This window comes from Brettanomyces bruxellensis, chromosome 9, assembly GCF_011074885.1.
Source record: "Brettanomyces bruxellensis chromosome 9, complete sequence".
Lineage (NCBI taxonomy): Eukaryota > Fungi > Ascomycota > Pichiomycetes > Pichiales > Pichiaceae > Brettanomyces > Brettanomyces bruxellensis.
This window is the reverse complement of record NC_054690.1, coordinates 2,866,495-2,883,404: the sequence shown is the minus strand read 5'-3', so window position 1 is coordinate 2,883,404 and position 16,910 is coordinate 2,866,495. Positions and strand designations below refer to the sequence as shown.

Genomic DNA, 16,910 nt, shown 5'->3' with positions numbered 1-16,910 from the left:
TAAACCTATTAACTAAAATATTACATGCAGTTTAAAATATTCATAAAAAATGAGAACATGAACTGTATTTGACAAAAAATATGCATATGACTTTATTTCTTAACTGTTTGCATCACAAGATTACAATGTGCCAATAGCAATGGACATTTACCAATGACTCTGGAAAAGTCCGGAATAAAATCAGACAAACTGGAAATGCAATAGATGGTTGCTGCCAACTTATAATCAAAAATGGAAGGCTTGTCGACGTCAAAATAAAATTTTTGATTTCGATCTTTGTACATTTCTTCAAACATTCTTAAAGTGTGAAACCCTTCCCGAAGACATTTTTCGTATTCCTCTTTAACTGCACATGTGTAATATTTCGGTTTTATCCACGATTCTATGGAATTTCTCATAAATGTTGACGCAATATATGGATTCCGGATATTAAACTGAAAACGGCTAGCAAGGTGTGCAATCACAGCAGGGTACACTAGTTTATCGAATAGCACCTTCTGCTTTTCTTCCAATCCCGCTAACGAGTATAACCTCATAATTAACTTCTCATTCTTACTTGCTAGCAAACAAGAAGTATAAAAATCAAATAATCTTGTATCCACTAATTTGATGCACATTTTAATTGTTGGATCCGAAATATTGGCTATTATGAATTTGTTTATCATCATTGTAGATCGAAACTTTCGTTTCACCTTTTGCTCGCTTTTATTGACCTCATCTTCGACCAAAATTGGAAGTTGACCGTCTGGAGATGCACTATATGACATTGCCACGATACAGCGATCTGCCTTCACTTTTTCGGATGCACTAATGAGGGGCCGAAGCTGAGGAAGTCTACTACCAGTCTTACAGGTTAAAATAAGTAAGGCTGATAGGCAATGCGGATCCACTGAAACGAGAACATTTTCATCAAAAGTGAAAGGAAATAGGTTATAAACGCCAAGTTTGAATTTTATATTTCCCTGATCTTTGTTTGCAGTGGGGTCTGATGGCAAAACATACAACCGTTTAGTGATAAGTTTTGTAAAAGAATCAGAATTGGGTTCAGCTGGGGGCAAAGTGATGAGAGGAAATCTTTTATTCCATGTATTTATTTTCGAAAACAAGGCACTCATTAATATTGTAGACGTTCTCGGTATTGCTCATAATTGTGCACGGTCTGATAGCTTCCTCCCCCCCCCCCCCAAGCTTCCTGTATGCTGAAGTGCATAAACTCGATCATTTTAGATTTCGGAGGCGGTTCACAAAAGTGGCACATCCATACACAGGTATAATTTCCCTTATTATTCGAGCTTCTCTGCGCTCTGCCTAATTACTTTTTTTTTTGCAATTTTACTAATTAAAATATAAGAAAATCTCATTTTTTCTTCTATTTGTTTATAATAATATTTTTATCACCAAATAGTATATTAATATAGACCTTGCTCAAGAAAACGGCATTTCATTAAGCCAGGTAATGTTTATTTAAATTTATTGCTAAGGTTAGCATAGCATATATATATGTTGAAAAACATTTTATTTTTCTAAATGCAAAATAAATTTCATCAGAATAATTCTCGAAATATAGCTGCAACAAGTAATAATACAGTTGAAATTACTAAAGGTTTAGATTATAGAAATCCCGCATTTGAATGCACTCATCGCATAGTTCACATTTTAAGCGAGGTAAGAATTTATCTTTAAGACTGACCGGAAGTTAGTAATTTCCACTCATCCATTTTTTGATAGAATTAGATCATACTCTTATTTTAAGATCTATCAGAAAATAGAACTAAGATTGAATTATTTTACATAATAAATCTAACTGTTGCAACAAAAAAAAAAAGCCTAGAAGTAAAACCACCGGCAATAAATCTTATCATATACTCATCAATGTGACCTACACCACCGTCGTCGTCGTCGTCGTCATCATCATCTTCTTCGTCATCCTCATCAGCTTCTTTCCTTCCAGTAATTTTATTGCTCTCAATTTCATGCCCGTGCTTAGAGTGCTGAACAGTAAACTTATCAATCCTTTTTGTAAACAGTTCAGTTGCTGAATCCTCGGATTCTCCCATTTGATGACTCTGCAAAATTCCAACGCTTGGGCTCCTGGAACAATTTTGTTGGTCAGTAAAGTCATTAGCGTCAACATTAATTTCATTCAATGCAACCTTAGCTGCATTGGCATCTTCCACGTCCTCGGCCTGTTCAAGAGCCTTACTTAAATTGTTTGAAGTATTTGAATTGAAAATAAGTTCATTACGATTCATTCCATCATCGGCAAGATCAGAAGAGTTATTCGATGCATTGTCCTTCCCCAACAAATCATTTATAGTAATTTTGCTAAAATAATCTGTCGTAAAATCACCCTCCTGAATAACAACATTATCCAATTGACGTTTCTGGTTTGCCTTCTTAAGAATGTTCGACTCTATTGTATACTCTGAAACAAATCTGTAAATATGAACATCTCTAGTTTGTCCAATACGATGACACCTATCCTGGCACTGCTTATCCATTGCAGGATTCCAATCTGAATCGTAAAAAACAACAGTATCAGCACCAGTAAGATTTATACCTAATCCACCAGAACGAGTACTCAAAATGAAGCATTTAATTCTATCATTTCTATTAAACCTTTCAGTCATTAACTGCCGATCCTCAATCTTCGTTGCCCCATCAAGCCGTAAATAAGTGTATCCATTGTAATTCAAAAATTTTTCCAAAACATCCAACATTTTGGACATTTGTGTAAATATCAAAACTCTATGACCGTTTGGAATTATTTCTTCAAGAAGAATTGCCAATCTTTGCAATTTGCCGCAGTCATACTGTAATAATGACTTATCCGGAAAAGAAATAGTTTCTTTGATTTGAACATTATGAAACGGATTCAATACAAGATCATTTTGTGCAACATATTGTACTTTGTTCTTTAATGTGGGAGGGACTGTGAGATCTATCAAATCTTCGCAAATAGCATTTGGAGTCACAAATGCGAAATTCTGTATTATTGGATTTAATTCAGTAGCACGCGTCGATATTTCCTTTACCAGATCCGTCATGATGCTTGGACCAGGCGAAGACTTTGTCAAAGTCACGGAATTTATCAAATCAGCAGAAACATACTGAGACCTGTTGCAATTGTGATCATTAATATACTTTAAGTGTATTGTACGTTCGAGAAGGTCTTGCTCTTGTTTATAAAGCATCCACTTATAATACTGCTCCATCGAACTGAAATCTAATCCTGTGCTTTTACCTTTAAGATTATGCTTTAACGTGTCAATCTTTTCCGCAAAAGTTTGGGATGCTGATAAATCTTGTAAGCTCTCTACTTCAAGTGACGACAGTTTATATGTGTGTGCCGGGAGCAAATTCATAAATCCAAGATCAATAGTATCAAAAGGTGCTAATCTAAATTGTTGCTTAATAGCTTTTTCAGTATTGGCAAATTGGGATATCACAGATCTTTGTAATGCAAAACTTGTGTTTATTGGACGAACTTCAAATAAATCTGGATGATTGCAAACCTTTCTTAATTGCATTAAACAGTTGATAATGCTCAAAAAGTTGCCACTTGCTAATGTCTCCTTTGTCTGGGCTCTGCTCATAAAATCATCATATAACAATCTCTGACGTTTCGACAATCGACAATAGACAATATGCTCATACTTTGCCGGCAGCTGTTTCTCGACATCTTGTTTGAGTCTGCGCAGAAGATACGGTCTCAAAACCTGGTGAAGCTTATTCACTGTAGCTTTTGTTTCAGCATCGTCTCCAAGTCCTCCACTCTGAATAATTTTATCAACTGGTTTACCAAACCATTGTTGAAAATCTATTAAGTTGGCAAAACCTTCTGGCATGCTGTTGTTTCCTTGCGAAGATGGCATTAGAAAGTAAAGTAGAGACCAAAGTTCAACAATATTGTTTTGAAGAGGGGTACCTGTAAGCAAAAGACGATGCTCGGTGTTAAAATTTAACAAAGATCTCCAACGTTGAGATCTAAAATTCTTAATATTATGGGCTTCATCAAGAACCATATATTGCCATTTTTTTCTGCGAAATACGGTATGATCCTGAACAACTAGTTGGTATGAAGTGATGCAAACATGGAAAGTATCTGGTGTATTCCATCCCTTTCTTTTTTCTTTTCTTTGTTGAGGTGTACCATAATACGTCAGAACCTTGAAGCCCGGGGCAAATCTCTTGAATTCCATTTCCCAATTTAATATTACCGAGGTTGGTACAACAATAAGGTGAGGGCCCCATTCATTCTTTTCGCAGGCCAAATATGCTAGCAAAGCAATTGTTTGAATAGTCTTTCCTAGACCCATTTCATCAGCCAAAATTCCATTTGTTCTATTGTTGTAAAGTGACACAAGCCAGTTCAATCCCTCCTTTTGATATGGACGCAATACTCCACGTAATAATGTTGGAATGGGAACATCCGCAACTGCAACGGTTTTGGCCTTTATATCATTACCATTATTTTCGACGTTCTTAGGGGATGATGTCGGTGTATCTAGATCATCTTCTTCATACAGAGAATCTTCATCAGAATCTTCATCAATCTCATCCGTGACTAACGATTTCAAATTTTCATCAACTGGAGCTAAATCTCCATTTCCATGTGAATTTTTACTATCCTCATTTGAAATTGAATTTTCAGTAATGACAGTAGCACTATGAACTTTATCCTCTGGAGTTGTTATATATGGTTTATCTCTATTATCATCCAAAAATGGTTTGTTTAGATCCACTTGCTTAAACAATAATTCGTTTTTACCATTAAGTGAATGTGTGGAATGCAATGAACGCATTGGAAAATTTGACGCATTTCCACGATACAAAGATCTTAAATCATTTCCTTCAATTCCTTCATCATACCCATAATTTTCATCCTCGCTACTTTCTGCATCTGAATCGGTAGATGACATGAAGGGCATTTTAACTTTTTCCAAATTTTTGTACTTTTCTCTTAACTGCTCAGGAGAAAGCTTATCGTCATTGTTAACCGATGCTCTAATTTCTTCGTTTGAATCACCCAAAGACCCATTTCCAGAGGACTCCTCGAATCCAGAAGAACTGGAGCTGAAATAATCGCTATCCTCTTCAGTGTTTTCATCTTTCTCAATAATCTGCCTTTGAGTGTTGTTTTCAGATCTGTTGGCAGAAAGTTGTGCGCCCAACATTTTAGTACTCTGGTCTAAAATCTTCGAAAGTTCCTTCTTTGATTGCTCCGCTCTTTCCTTCTCTTCAGCCTTTTCTTCTAAAATTTTGTACGCCTTTACGGCTATAATCCATTTCTTCTTGACTTCGCGAGCGGTATCTTTGGCTAGCTTAATTTTCATTCTATGAAACTCCTTAATTTTCCTTTCCTCTTCTTGAGATAACCGCTTAAAATGATTTTCAATCATTTGGGTTATTTTTCTTCCTTTCTGAACTTTTATAATTCTCAATTTATGTATAAGTTTGGATGATTTTACACCCTGTGCCAAAAGGTTATCGTGCTGTGTCACCTGATTCTGTATTCGAAAGGGGGGGAGCCTTTCTTTGTAATGATTAAATCCGTGTTGGAAATTTTGCCGTATCATTGTCGGCTCTTTGCTCCCATTTGGAACATTTCTGAATACATTTTCCTTCTTATCAAGGCGGAGGATATGCTTCTGAAGTCCAATTTTTACATTAAAAATCTTTTGTTTCTCAGCAAGCAAATATTTTTCGTAATCTTTTGTAATAACCTCCTCAGTTGGTTCACCCGTAGTGAAAATAAATGAATCAAGATATTTTTCTAAATTTTTAAACTTAGGTTTTATCAAATGTACCGGATTTGTGATTATTTGTGGCTTCACATTGTAATTTAGCTTTAATTTTGATGGATAATGATAAGTCACTGGAAGCTGATCTATAAGTATAGGCGAACTTTCGTCGCTGGAGTCAGCATAACCATTATCCCTATTAACAACAGCATAGTCCGTCATATGCTTTTCTTCCGAATCATTATCTCCAAAATCTCCTTGAACACTAATACTGTCTCCATTTTTTGAAGTGTTTAAGCCAATATCTTTGGCATTACTTTTGGACCTTTCCAACTTTTGATATTTATTTTTCTTATCATATTTCGGTTTGCAACTTCTTTTTATTTTTCTTGAATATCCTAAATGTTTAGATTGAAACTCCTTCTTCACTTGATGCTTTCTTATCTTGGAATAATCTTTCCCAACAACCATTTCAGGTTTAGTCATCATTTGTACCTTATCCATTATTTCTTGCTTCAATGGATCGGTATGCTCTGATATCCTAGAGCTTATCCTCAGTCTTGCTTTTTGGTCACCAGTTTTGGGCCATAAATTATAATCTCCTTCAAATTTCTTAAAACTTTCAGATTGCTGTATTTTTCTGACATTCTGAGGATCAAAGTAAACCAGAGATGTAAAATTTCGAAGGTGGAATAGCTCATCCAACATGTGCATGCTGTCAACCAATAAATCGCATAGCTTTTGCTTTCTGGCTTTAAGATCGAAAGATGTATCTTTCGAGTCCAATTTCACGCTCCGAGCATAATACGATGGGATTTCTAAAGGATTGTCCTGGTTGAACTTGTAATATTTTATATCGGAATCCATGTGACGCTTTTTTTGATCTTTTAAATGATCTGTTAACTCAACAGCATTGCGCTTTCTGGTGTTTGATTTTATACCTTCCTTACATCCACTTAAAGTGGAAGCCATCCTCGTAATATTCTTTTTTCCAAGATCAAAAAAATGGTATTAAAAAAACTCTAGGACGGAACAGCCAACCTTTCTCCAGTGCGTCTTCTGTTGTACTCAATCCTCCTTTCCTTTTATGCTGTAGGAAATATGCCTAAAATGTGTTGAAAATTCTCAAAAAAAAGCAAGTTTGCCCCTATTATCAAGCAAGCTCAATGACGAAAATGGAAAGAACCGATATATTTCCCAAACAAGAATAGTATAAGATGCAGAATAACCTTTAAACTTTTTTTAATTTATCGAGATAAAATCGGTGGAAAGTAACGACAAAGGTAGGGTAGAAGGAACACATGAAGGGGGTGGGTGGAAAGAGAACAAAGATTGCACCTTTTTTCTTGTTGATCTAACTTATCGCGAAACCCGAAAAACAATTTAGACAAATTCCAAAAAATAATACCTGGACGAGAAGGAAAGACCTCTCAAAATCTAGGGAGATTCCATGTTTTTGCCTACGAGTGACAAAATATTAAGGCGAATTTTTGATCAAATATCATTATATATGTTTAATGGGATTAATATCACAAAAGCTGATAATAAACTATATGAATAGTTCCCACCATGCCTAATTGGTTCATTCTTTTCTTATAATTTTGTAAATTTGAAAGAAAAAGAAATGTAACTAATGGTGCAAGGATGCATGAAGAGGCGGCAAAAAAAATTTGTTGAAATGCAGCGCAGAAAAATCTTGAGAAGAAGCTTGATCAAGCGAACGTAAAGCATCTAATGACTTCTTATATTGGATTATAAATTGTTATCAGTACTCCTTTTAAACTGGTTATTTGTGTGCCATATTTATTGTACTTACCATTTTTTTGAACAGTTATACTATGTTTAGATTTGGTAGGACCTGTGCTTTAACAATCAAACAACCATCTTGTGTATGTTCTATCACAAAGAGGTTTGTCAGTTTCCAGGACAAGTACGAGCTTCCAAAATACTTACCAGATCCTCATAAAGAGTTTGGTGTGGATGTTCCAAAAAATTACATTCCTCCACAATACAGGGATCCTTACAAAAAATATGATGATCAGCAAAATAGAGTGAATTTTGGCGAGAAAATCCATCCTTTCCATGATTACATGGATATGTGGGCTCCGGATCATTATCATCAGATTAGTGATAAGTTTGCCTTGGGACAGTTACTTACTTTTTTTGGCATTTTAGGTGCCTTTGCCGGTTTTGTATACATATCTGACATTTGGCCTGATCGTCCAGCCATGCCGAGAGACTATCCTTACAATGGGCTATACAAGGATCTAGGAGGAAGAGAAGGTGAAGAGAGGATGTATCAAGCCAGGCCCGAAAAAGATTTATAGTCACACAGTTATCTCAATTATTGGGTGGAAATCACTATTCAGTTATTTATTTATTGCTTTCAGCATAGTATTGTTATTTATTTATCCGAGGATATAATTTATTTAATCATTAAGAGGCAGCAGGTAGTTTGTGAGTAAGCTTCCTCCTCTATCGGTTTTTAGCAGAAAAAGTAATTAGAATTAGATGCTTTACTAAAAGTCAGGAAACTAAGGAAGTTAAAGAATCACTATCCAATTATTTGATTATCACGTATAAATAATATGAATTAAACCAGCACTTCCGACTTTCAAACAGAAAGTCAGATTAGTATTTATTAAAGAGTTATATACGACAGCTCATAATCAACTCCCAGCGATCAACACCAGAACTTGTACAGACGATAGTAGAAAGGCTTGCTTTTGATGTATGCCTTCTCTTCAGCAACCTCCTGCTTGACACGATCTAGATCCATCTCTCTTCTACCTGTATCAATATCGAGATCCTTCGTCTTGATATAAATCAAGAAATCTTTCTTCCAGAAGAGGTAGAAGACAATGAAAGCAATCAAAACTGGAACCGTCAAGTAAGATTCAAAGAAGGCGTCGGCACTTGGTTCAGCACCGATAGGGAACAATGCGACATAAAATTGAGCAATCAAGATAAGGACATTAAGAATAACACCAAACCATGAACCAATCTTTCCACATTGTGAAGTGAATGCCAATTCGCCTGTATTCCTACCCTGAAGTTCCAAAGCTGCTCTGAATCTCAAATGGCAGGCACAAATGGAACCCCAAGTGAACACCGACGACAAACCTGACAAAGCCAACAACCACGTAAAGACTGTACCTTCCTGAGGTGAAGCAGCCAAGAAGCAAAGCAAACCAAATAGAAGAGAAATACCAATGCCAACCATTGGTCTTCCCATTCTATCTATGAAACCAAAGCTCTTTGGAGCCATACCCATCTCGGCAAGAGATGCAAGACATCTTGAGCAGCCGAAGACAGAAGAGTTACCAACAGAAAGAACAGCAATCATAATGACGGCATTCATAACAGATGGTAATCCTTTAATACCATGATTTTTGATTGCAATAACGAATGGCGAAGCCTTAGCATCAACTGAGGAAGAGCCATCCAAAAGTTGAGGATCATTGTATGGAACCAACACACCGATCAAAGTCAAGGAAATAATATAGAATAGAGTAATTCTCCAAAACACTTGCTTTGTTGCTGATGGAAGGGATTTCCTTGGATTAGCAGTCTCTGCTGCAGCCAAACCGCACAACTCAGTACCTGCAAAAGAAAATGCTGCTGTAACAAACACACTACAAACACCTTTGAATCCATTTGCAAATGCACCTGGGTCGCTCCAGTATTTACCTCCAATATAGCCCTTGATTGGACCACCACCACAATTCAACACAATTCCAAGGATAATAAATCCAATAATGGCAAGAACCTTGCACAATGAGAAAACAAACTCTGCTTCACCATAACCTCTAATTCCAAACATGTTAATTCCAGAAATGGCGACGTAAAAGATTGCCACCCAAGCGGCAGAGTTAACACTTGTATTCCAGTATTTGATAGTCAAAGAACAAGCCACCAACTCTAAAGGAAGAACAACTAACCATTGCAATGCATAATTCCAAGCCATACAGAAGCCCCAGATTGGAGAAATGAAACGCGTGTTATATTGAACAAACGAACCACTGACTGGGAAAGTGACAGCCAATTCTCCAAGGGCCTGAACAGTAGAATACATCATCACACCAGTAAGTATCCAAGCAATCAAAAGAGCCGCCGGACCACCAGATGCAAGAGCACTACCAGAACCAACAAACAAACCTGTACCGATGGAACCACCAATAGCAATCATCTGCAAATGTCTGCTCTTCAACTTACGTTGAAGTGGAGCTTTTGCAGAACGAATATTTGACTTCTCAACTGTAGTCAAATTATTATCGACGGATTCAACCTCGGCAGCCTTGAACGAATCCTTGAACCGCTGCCAGGTTGAAACACTCTCATCCTTGTATGGACTACTTTCCTGAGATGCAGATTCCTGGACAGGCGAAACAGATGTCTCCACAGGAGCCTTCAAATCCTTTCCTATTTCTGTAGTGATCATATTCGTTGACTTGTTTTAATTTCGCTGTAACTCAACTACAATATAATCTTTGGCGGTGAAGCAAAGTCTTACAGACTTTCTGTATATACCTTTCATTATTCTACAAGAAAGAAGGCTAACCTTCTCCTTTATATGCGATGCAATCTTATGACAATTTGAAATAGCAGCATGCAGTTAAGTAATCTGGGGTATTCTTAGTGAGCTAATGCCTTCCTTCCTCGAACAACAAAATATGGTGAAAAGATAAGAGTCCTTTGCAAAGCCGAATATCCGATTCTTTTCCGTATCTGTCAAAGATAAGCTATGCAAAAATAATTTTTTGGTCTAATCCACAGCCAATAATGAGGCAGAACAGAAACTAGCATGCTATTTTTTATGACGGTACTCCCAGGCTAGTAAATGAAAAGAGAACGCCTAACTTCAGACTGAAATAAAACAATGCCTCGATTTTTGATCTATAGTGTTTCGAGCCTTATCAAACCGTAATGCCAGGAAATTTATTATTCGACCTCCTTTTCTCTTTTCCATCGAGTAATTCAATTCAGATTTGCTTCCAGTCAGACTCAACATTATTTTTTATGTTGCCTTTCTTCTGGAACTGCTATCAGATCGTACAGCTACGCTAATCTCTCAACCAGCATACTTATTCTATTGTTCTTTTGCTCTGCATAGTTGCTGGCTACCAAAGGTTGAATTGAAAGTGAAATAAAAATATATGCATTGTTATTTTGGAGAGGCATAAAATTACATATTTTTAATTTAAATGCATTGTTTTCCTCCTACGGCATTAACAATTACTATGCCTTCATCTTTGCCCATTTGGAATGCCCAATTTGGACGTCAAACCCGTATGGCATTCCCATGGTAGATGTTACGAAAACAAAGCCGATTATCAGTTTCTACAAAAGTTTGAACGTGACATATTTTAACAATGCCGCAATTCATCTTTTTCTTCTTTGAATTGAACTATTCCAGTTTGGTCCTTTCAGGGTATTTTATGCGGCATCCTGCTTTGAGGTGGAAACTTCTAAGAATGCTTTAGATTAGAAAAAATAAATAAAGGCAGAAGACTATCGACTCACAGACTACTCTCACCATTCAAAGAGATATTTGATCAGTATCAAAATCATTGAGATCCAACAAATAACGATTTTATATCTATCAATTAAAAAAATTCACTCAAGATATGGATCGATAGCATTATACCCTTCAATGTATAGAATCTTACGGCGTAAACGCAATTATCGTTCGTATTTTCTCCCTGCAAACGCTTACAATTCGTTTAATTTTTGATTGACTGATCGACCAATTATCAAAGCATGCCAGATAATCGAAGAAAAAATTAAAACAGAAAACTGGGAGTCAAATTTAAAGTAAAAATAATACAAGTAAATAAAGATGCAACGCGATCCCTGAATGCACCGACTCTTCCTCGTCTTGTTTTTGCAGATCGTCTCTATTATGTACAAAAGCAATTATTTCTGATTCCATTCATGGTCAAGATTTTTGTCTCACCTTCCAGTTTTCCCCATCTTTGATAACAACACCCTGCTTCAGCAACCTTTCAAATACATCCTGAGGCACCCAACCTCCTGTAATTCCAAACGGCTCCGAGTTGATCTTCCTCTGGTAAGAATCGTAATCACTGGCAAATTGATTAAAATCATGATCAGTTAATTCAATTGGACACTCTGTGTTGTCAACAATATGACCCTCACGGAGGTCTTTCCAGGCATGCTTTAGCATAAATAGGGATCCAGCCAATGAAAAGTATTCATGATCTGGAACATGATTTCTGACAACGCATATAAATGGATCTTTAACCATCTTTACAATAGGAGAAGCTGAACTTGACATATCATGCATCTCTTTCACTAGTTTTTTCTCCCAATATTCCTGGTTTCTGGTTCTCTTCTGCATATATTCAACCCTTGCCTTCGACTTAGGTGCCAACCCGTCGAAGTTTTCGACCTCATTTATATCAAACACTTTAGGCCCAGAATACTCGATGAAGAGAGGGGCAGAACTCACAATAAATGGAATTGTAGTGGCACCCTCAAAATCAAGGAAATTGTATTCACCTTCCCCGGAAACCACAACATTCATTGGATCCAAGTCAGGAATATGTAACCTTGGTTCAATTAGCTTCTCGAAGTTTGGGATACTCGAGCTTCTAATGTCCAATAATTTTTCTGAAGTATTTTCAAGCGATTGGTAAACCTTAATTACCTTATTCAAGTCATTGACACTATCCTTAGTTAGCTCTTTCTTCTTTAAGCTGGATACAATTAACGAAGAGAGATCTTTAATCATCTTTAGTGGAGATTCTACCGCCCATGGGCCTGTATAATTATCAATCTCCGCTTGATCGAGGACATCAGAAGTTCTATAGTAGCATCTTAATGTGGTTGGTCCGAGAACAAATAAGTCGTCAGACTTTAAAGCCATCAATTTTTTCCCCTCCTGGATATCCCCTTTAAAATATAAAGAGCCATATCCAGGGAAAGAGGCGCAAGTAGTAGCTTTCATAAAGCTAAAAATTGGGTCAATTGCAACCGATAACTTTTTCTCTACAGTCTTATCACCCAATTTACCCTTAATTATAGGATCCCAATTTTTCATCAATAGGTCACCCTCTTTATATTCACTCAAAATGAAGGGAAATTCTAAGAAATTATCAAAACTTCCGGAATAGGCAATAAGTTTTGGTATGCAGAGGCCAAGCCTTTCCTGCAAGTAATAACTTGTTGCAGCCTCACTTTGTAAACACCTTTCGGTATAAAAATCGGGCATGGTTCTATATGGCAATCGAAGGGCGAGTGCTTTTCCATTAGTTAAGATCACCTTATAAACGTGGTGATGCTTTCCCTCGTGAATAGATACTATCTGCTTAATATTAGCAATTGCTTTATCATCGGAATCCAGTTTTTTTAAACTTCCTGTAATTGCCTTAACATTTTTACCAATGTCCATAATTTCAGAATTCGGCTTATCCACTGTTGTCTGAAGAACCCTAACCACTTCATTCAACCCACTTATGGAAAATTTTGTGAATCTCTTGCGCTTCTCTAGTTCATCATTTTTAATCCAGGTACCCCAGTTATATTCGAACATTCGATTTCTAATTGGATCATTGTCCATATTCAAGTTGGTAAATACCTCTTCAGGCTCAATTTTGCTTTTCGTGTTCGTGATACCCTTCGTAGAATCATTTCTAAGAACTTGAGTCGTACAAATTGTTCTGCATAAAGGTACTCTTACCTTTTTCAACCCCACAGAGAGAGACTTAGAAAAGTATAAAATATTTCTTCTAAGCATTACCAAACCTCTACTTCATTAATATATTGAAATATTAAAAGATCTCAATAAACGATTTGATTGGTATTGAGTCTACTTGCGCTTTTAAAATTCCCTCCCCCGGCTTTTAAAAAAGCCTCTTCATAAATTTATAGTTAGTATGCTTTCTCAAATTACGTAACCTGGTATTATATGTATGGATGTCGTTTACGTAAAAGTCAAAGGGATTGAAAAGTATATTACATAAAGAAACGAAAAGCAAGTGCAACAACTTTCTCGATGGTTGCGTATATATCAAGGTATTCTGCCTTGCTTTATACAAAGAAAGCCACATTCATATTAATGATTAAAGGTATATTGAATGGTGTAAAACGAACAACCTTACAGTAAGAAAATATTAACAAATAAATTTTACTGGTACCTTCACTTTCCTTGAGTCCTTCATCAGTTACTGAGTTCAATGCAGATATGTATTAAAGAAGAAAATGGCTCTAAGAAACAGCAAAAATTAGAGCACTAAAAAGTAGTAATCGTGGAAAGTATAATACTGGGAAGTATAAATAAACACAAGTAAAGATAAAAAAAACTAATTTGTGATGAATCAACATTAAGTGGGTCCCTAATTATTTAAGGGTATGTGCCAGCGATGCTTTTCTACAGAAGAGGTTGATAGCAGATTTCAATGTGTTGCATTAAAGCCAATTATCAAAGAGATCTCAACACTGATAATATTTAATTTAAAAGCAATCTGTTATGTTAAATCTATTGGAAATTTCTATAACTTATCAAGAAAATATATGAAAGGCAAAAATGGAACACATATCCAAAATCATCACCTCGAATTGGTTATATCCCGAAGCCTCTTCTTAACTTCTTGTCTCCAGATTGAACAAGTTTGATTAAATCGTTTTTCATTATTATACCTTGAAATTTGTTTGTACCTGTTTCGCAAATGAATATTTCTTCAAGTTTTAATTTGTCCATCGCTTCATAAGTGGTCAATAGATTAAAATTTGCGTTAACCACAAAAAGGTCTTCAATTGCTGTTACATATGAAGATAGGTTTGCAATCATGGAATCTTCTTCTGCACCAAAAGGGTCTGTGAATTTAACAGTATTCGTAGGATAATCTTTCCATTTTAAAAGTTCATGCTGTAATTGTGCAGAGGATATAAAGCCAATTAATTTTTCTCCGCCTCTGGAGTTTAACACTGGATGTCCACTTTTACTGGATGGGATTTGTAAAAGGTCTTCTATCTTTAAAGATCTATCGTCATATATAACAGCTGTCTCATCCATTAAAATCATTAATTGAGCTACCGTCATCATAGAAAAGCTTGATATCGACATGTCATCTTCCAATGCAGACGGCAAGTAAACTTCATTTCTCGCCATGAGAGAAAGTTCATAAATAGATTTTCCTAAAGTAACGTTATTAAGTATCCTGGCACAAAATACACCAATCATAATTGGTATGATGTAATTCAACGCACCAGTCATTTCTGAAACGATAACTACTGAAGCAACACTCATGTTGGTCACGGCCGCAAAGAAGGAGGCAGAACCGACAACCGCGTATGAAGCAGCGGATATGCAATATGATTTCTCGTTATAACAATGTAAAAATGGTGCTGTACCGGACAGCTTGTATTGGATAAATTCCATAAAAACACCCAAAAGACGTCCAATAGTAGCACCTATAACAAGAGAAGGAAGAAGAACACCTCCAGGAATAGACATACCATATGTAACTGCTGTTAGGAGGAAACCCTCCACACTTAAGAAAAGCAATGTTCCAAGTGTCTTCCATGGACTGTAATTAGTGTCTGCGGTACACAAAGGATTGTCGTCATCGTTTGTACAGTCATTGTATAAAAACCTTAGCATTTCATTTAGGGTATAACGAGATGCTGCTAACATGTATCCTAAAATCACTGTAAGCATTGTAACTATACAGATCTCCAGAACTTTATACTTTCCATTGCTTTTTGATAAACGGTTTCTTGTCAGTGAAATTTTAATATTGATCTTGTTGAATAAAACGCCTAAAGCACCACATACAACACCTAAAAGCATGTATAAAAACGCCTCAAAATAAAGCCAGTTGTTTTTTAAGTCAACTTTAAATGAATCAGGAACACTAAGGTCCCTAAAAGACCGGAGTTTCTGCAATATTGTAACGTCAATCATTGTGCAAATAAATGATTTCCACATAAGTTTATCAACTGGAAAATACGTTTGAATTTGTTCAATTCCCAATAAAACGCCCCCAATTGGAGCATTAAATGCCGATGCAATACCGATAGCAAATCCAGTTGAAACAAGCTCTCTTCGTATCGCTTCATTGTTAAATTCAAGACTAAGGCGACAAAATGCTTTTATTGTAAGTCCTATTAAAGCGCATGCTATGTGAACCAATGGACCCTCATATCCAAGCCAGAGTCCACTAGCAATAACACAGAAAATTCCAACTATCTTGGAACAAAGCATCCTAAAGCCAATAACTCCCTTAATGACCAATCCTGAAATGACCATTTTCATCTCTGAAATCCCGCTTCTGGCAATATTAACGTATTTTGATGATAGAATGTACGCAATAAAAATCAAAATTAGAGAGCCAGTGATTGCCACAGCACAATTCAAAAGATGGCGTAAAATAATGCTACTACTTAACATCGAACCCCAATCGGACCATTCCTTTGAGCATGTAATTTTTAACCTTATGAATGCATTTCTGCAAATTCCCAACCTAATATCATGTACGAAGGAGCCAAAATAATCAATGAATAATGTAATTAATGCAGTAGTGATGCTACATATTATTAGTACACTCCACCGCAAGAACGTCTCCTGAACACGTTTCCGACGATATGAACTTCTGAAATAGCTTTTTCTCAATTTGAATATTCTGTTATATTCATACCTCCAATCAATGAACGATCCAGGTTCATAAATCTTCCTTCCTTCAATTTGTTGCCCTATGCTAGTGCTACTGTAAATTGAATCTCTTAAATCATTACGTGGTTTGTAATGAATAATTGGTATCTTCAGGAATCTCCGATCTTTTTCCATTTTCCGGGGTGAAGTGCAAATTTCTTTCATTGTATATTGGCATTATTTACTGGCCGATTAGATTGATTCTTCCAGAGGTGTAATTTAACGTAATAAGAATGTTGCTCAGCAAGATCCTAAATCTGCGATGAAAGTAGTTAGTTAGTTCGTTATTCAAAAAAAAAAAAAAAAAAAAAAATAATAATAATAATAATATGAATAATCGTAATAGTAATAGTAAAAGATTAGAATTTCTAAATAACGTGTGTCGCAATCAGCGCCGACACTACAAACGCATACATATTTTTGTTTATTAAGATCGATGACAGAATTGTTGCATGACGAGGTAAATTTATAAAGATTTAAGGATGAGTGCT

The 16,910-nt window shown here is 36.0% G+C and overlaps 5 protein-coding genes across 5 annotated transcripts; 1 reads left to right on the top strand and 4 right to left on the bottom strand.

Annotated features, from left to right (window-relative positions):
• Positions 1-92: 92 nt before the first annotated feature.
• On the bottom strand, positions 93-6,716 carry BRETT_003065 (uncharacterized protein; the record flags this gene model as incomplete). Its single annotated transcript, XM_041281580.1, has 2 exons — positions 93-1,048; positions 1,841-6,716. The coding sequence occupies 2 exons, from the start codon at positions 6,714-6,716 to the stop codon at positions 93-95; spliced, it is 5,832 nt and encodes a 1,943-aa protein (XP_041139371.1).
• Positions 6,717-7,582: 866 nt separating this feature from the next.
• On the top strand, positions 7,583-8,071 carry BRETT_003064 (uncharacterized protein; the record flags this gene model as incomplete). Its single annotated transcript, XM_041281579.1, has 1 exon — positions 7,583-8,071. The coding sequence occupies one exon, from the start codon at positions 7,583-7,585 to the stop codon at positions 8,069-8,071; it is 489 nt and encodes a 162-aa protein (XP_041139370.1).
• Positions 8,072-8,427: 356 nt separating this feature from the next.
• Positions 8,428-10,185, bottom strand: GAP2_1 (amino acid permease; the record flags this gene model as incomplete). Its single annotated transcript, XM_041281578.1, has 1 exon — positions 8,428-10,185. The coding sequence occupies one exon, from the start codon at positions 10,183-10,185 to the stop codon at positions 8,428-8,430; it is 1,758 nt and encodes a 585-aa protein (XP_041139369.1).
• Positions 10,186-11,682: 1,497 nt separating this feature from the next.
• On the bottom strand, positions 11,683-13,503 carry BRETT_003062 (uncharacterized protein; the record flags this gene model as incomplete). Its single annotated transcript, XM_041281577.1, has 1 exon — positions 11,683-13,503. The coding sequence occupies one exon, from the start codon at positions 13,501-13,503 to the stop codon at positions 11,683-11,685; it is 1,821 nt and encodes a 606-aa protein (XP_041139368.1).
• An 825-nt stretch (positions 13,504-14,328) lies between these two features.
• On the bottom strand, positions 14,329-16,554 carry BRETT_003061 (uncharacterized protein; the record flags this gene model as incomplete). The annotated part of the gene is made up of 1 exon (XM_041281576.1): positions 14,329-16,554. The coding sequence occupies one exon, from the start codon at positions 16,552-16,554 to the stop codon at positions 14,329-14,331; it is 2,226 nt and encodes a 741-aa protein (XP_041139367.1).
• Positions 16,555-16,910: the final 356 nt, after the last annotated feature.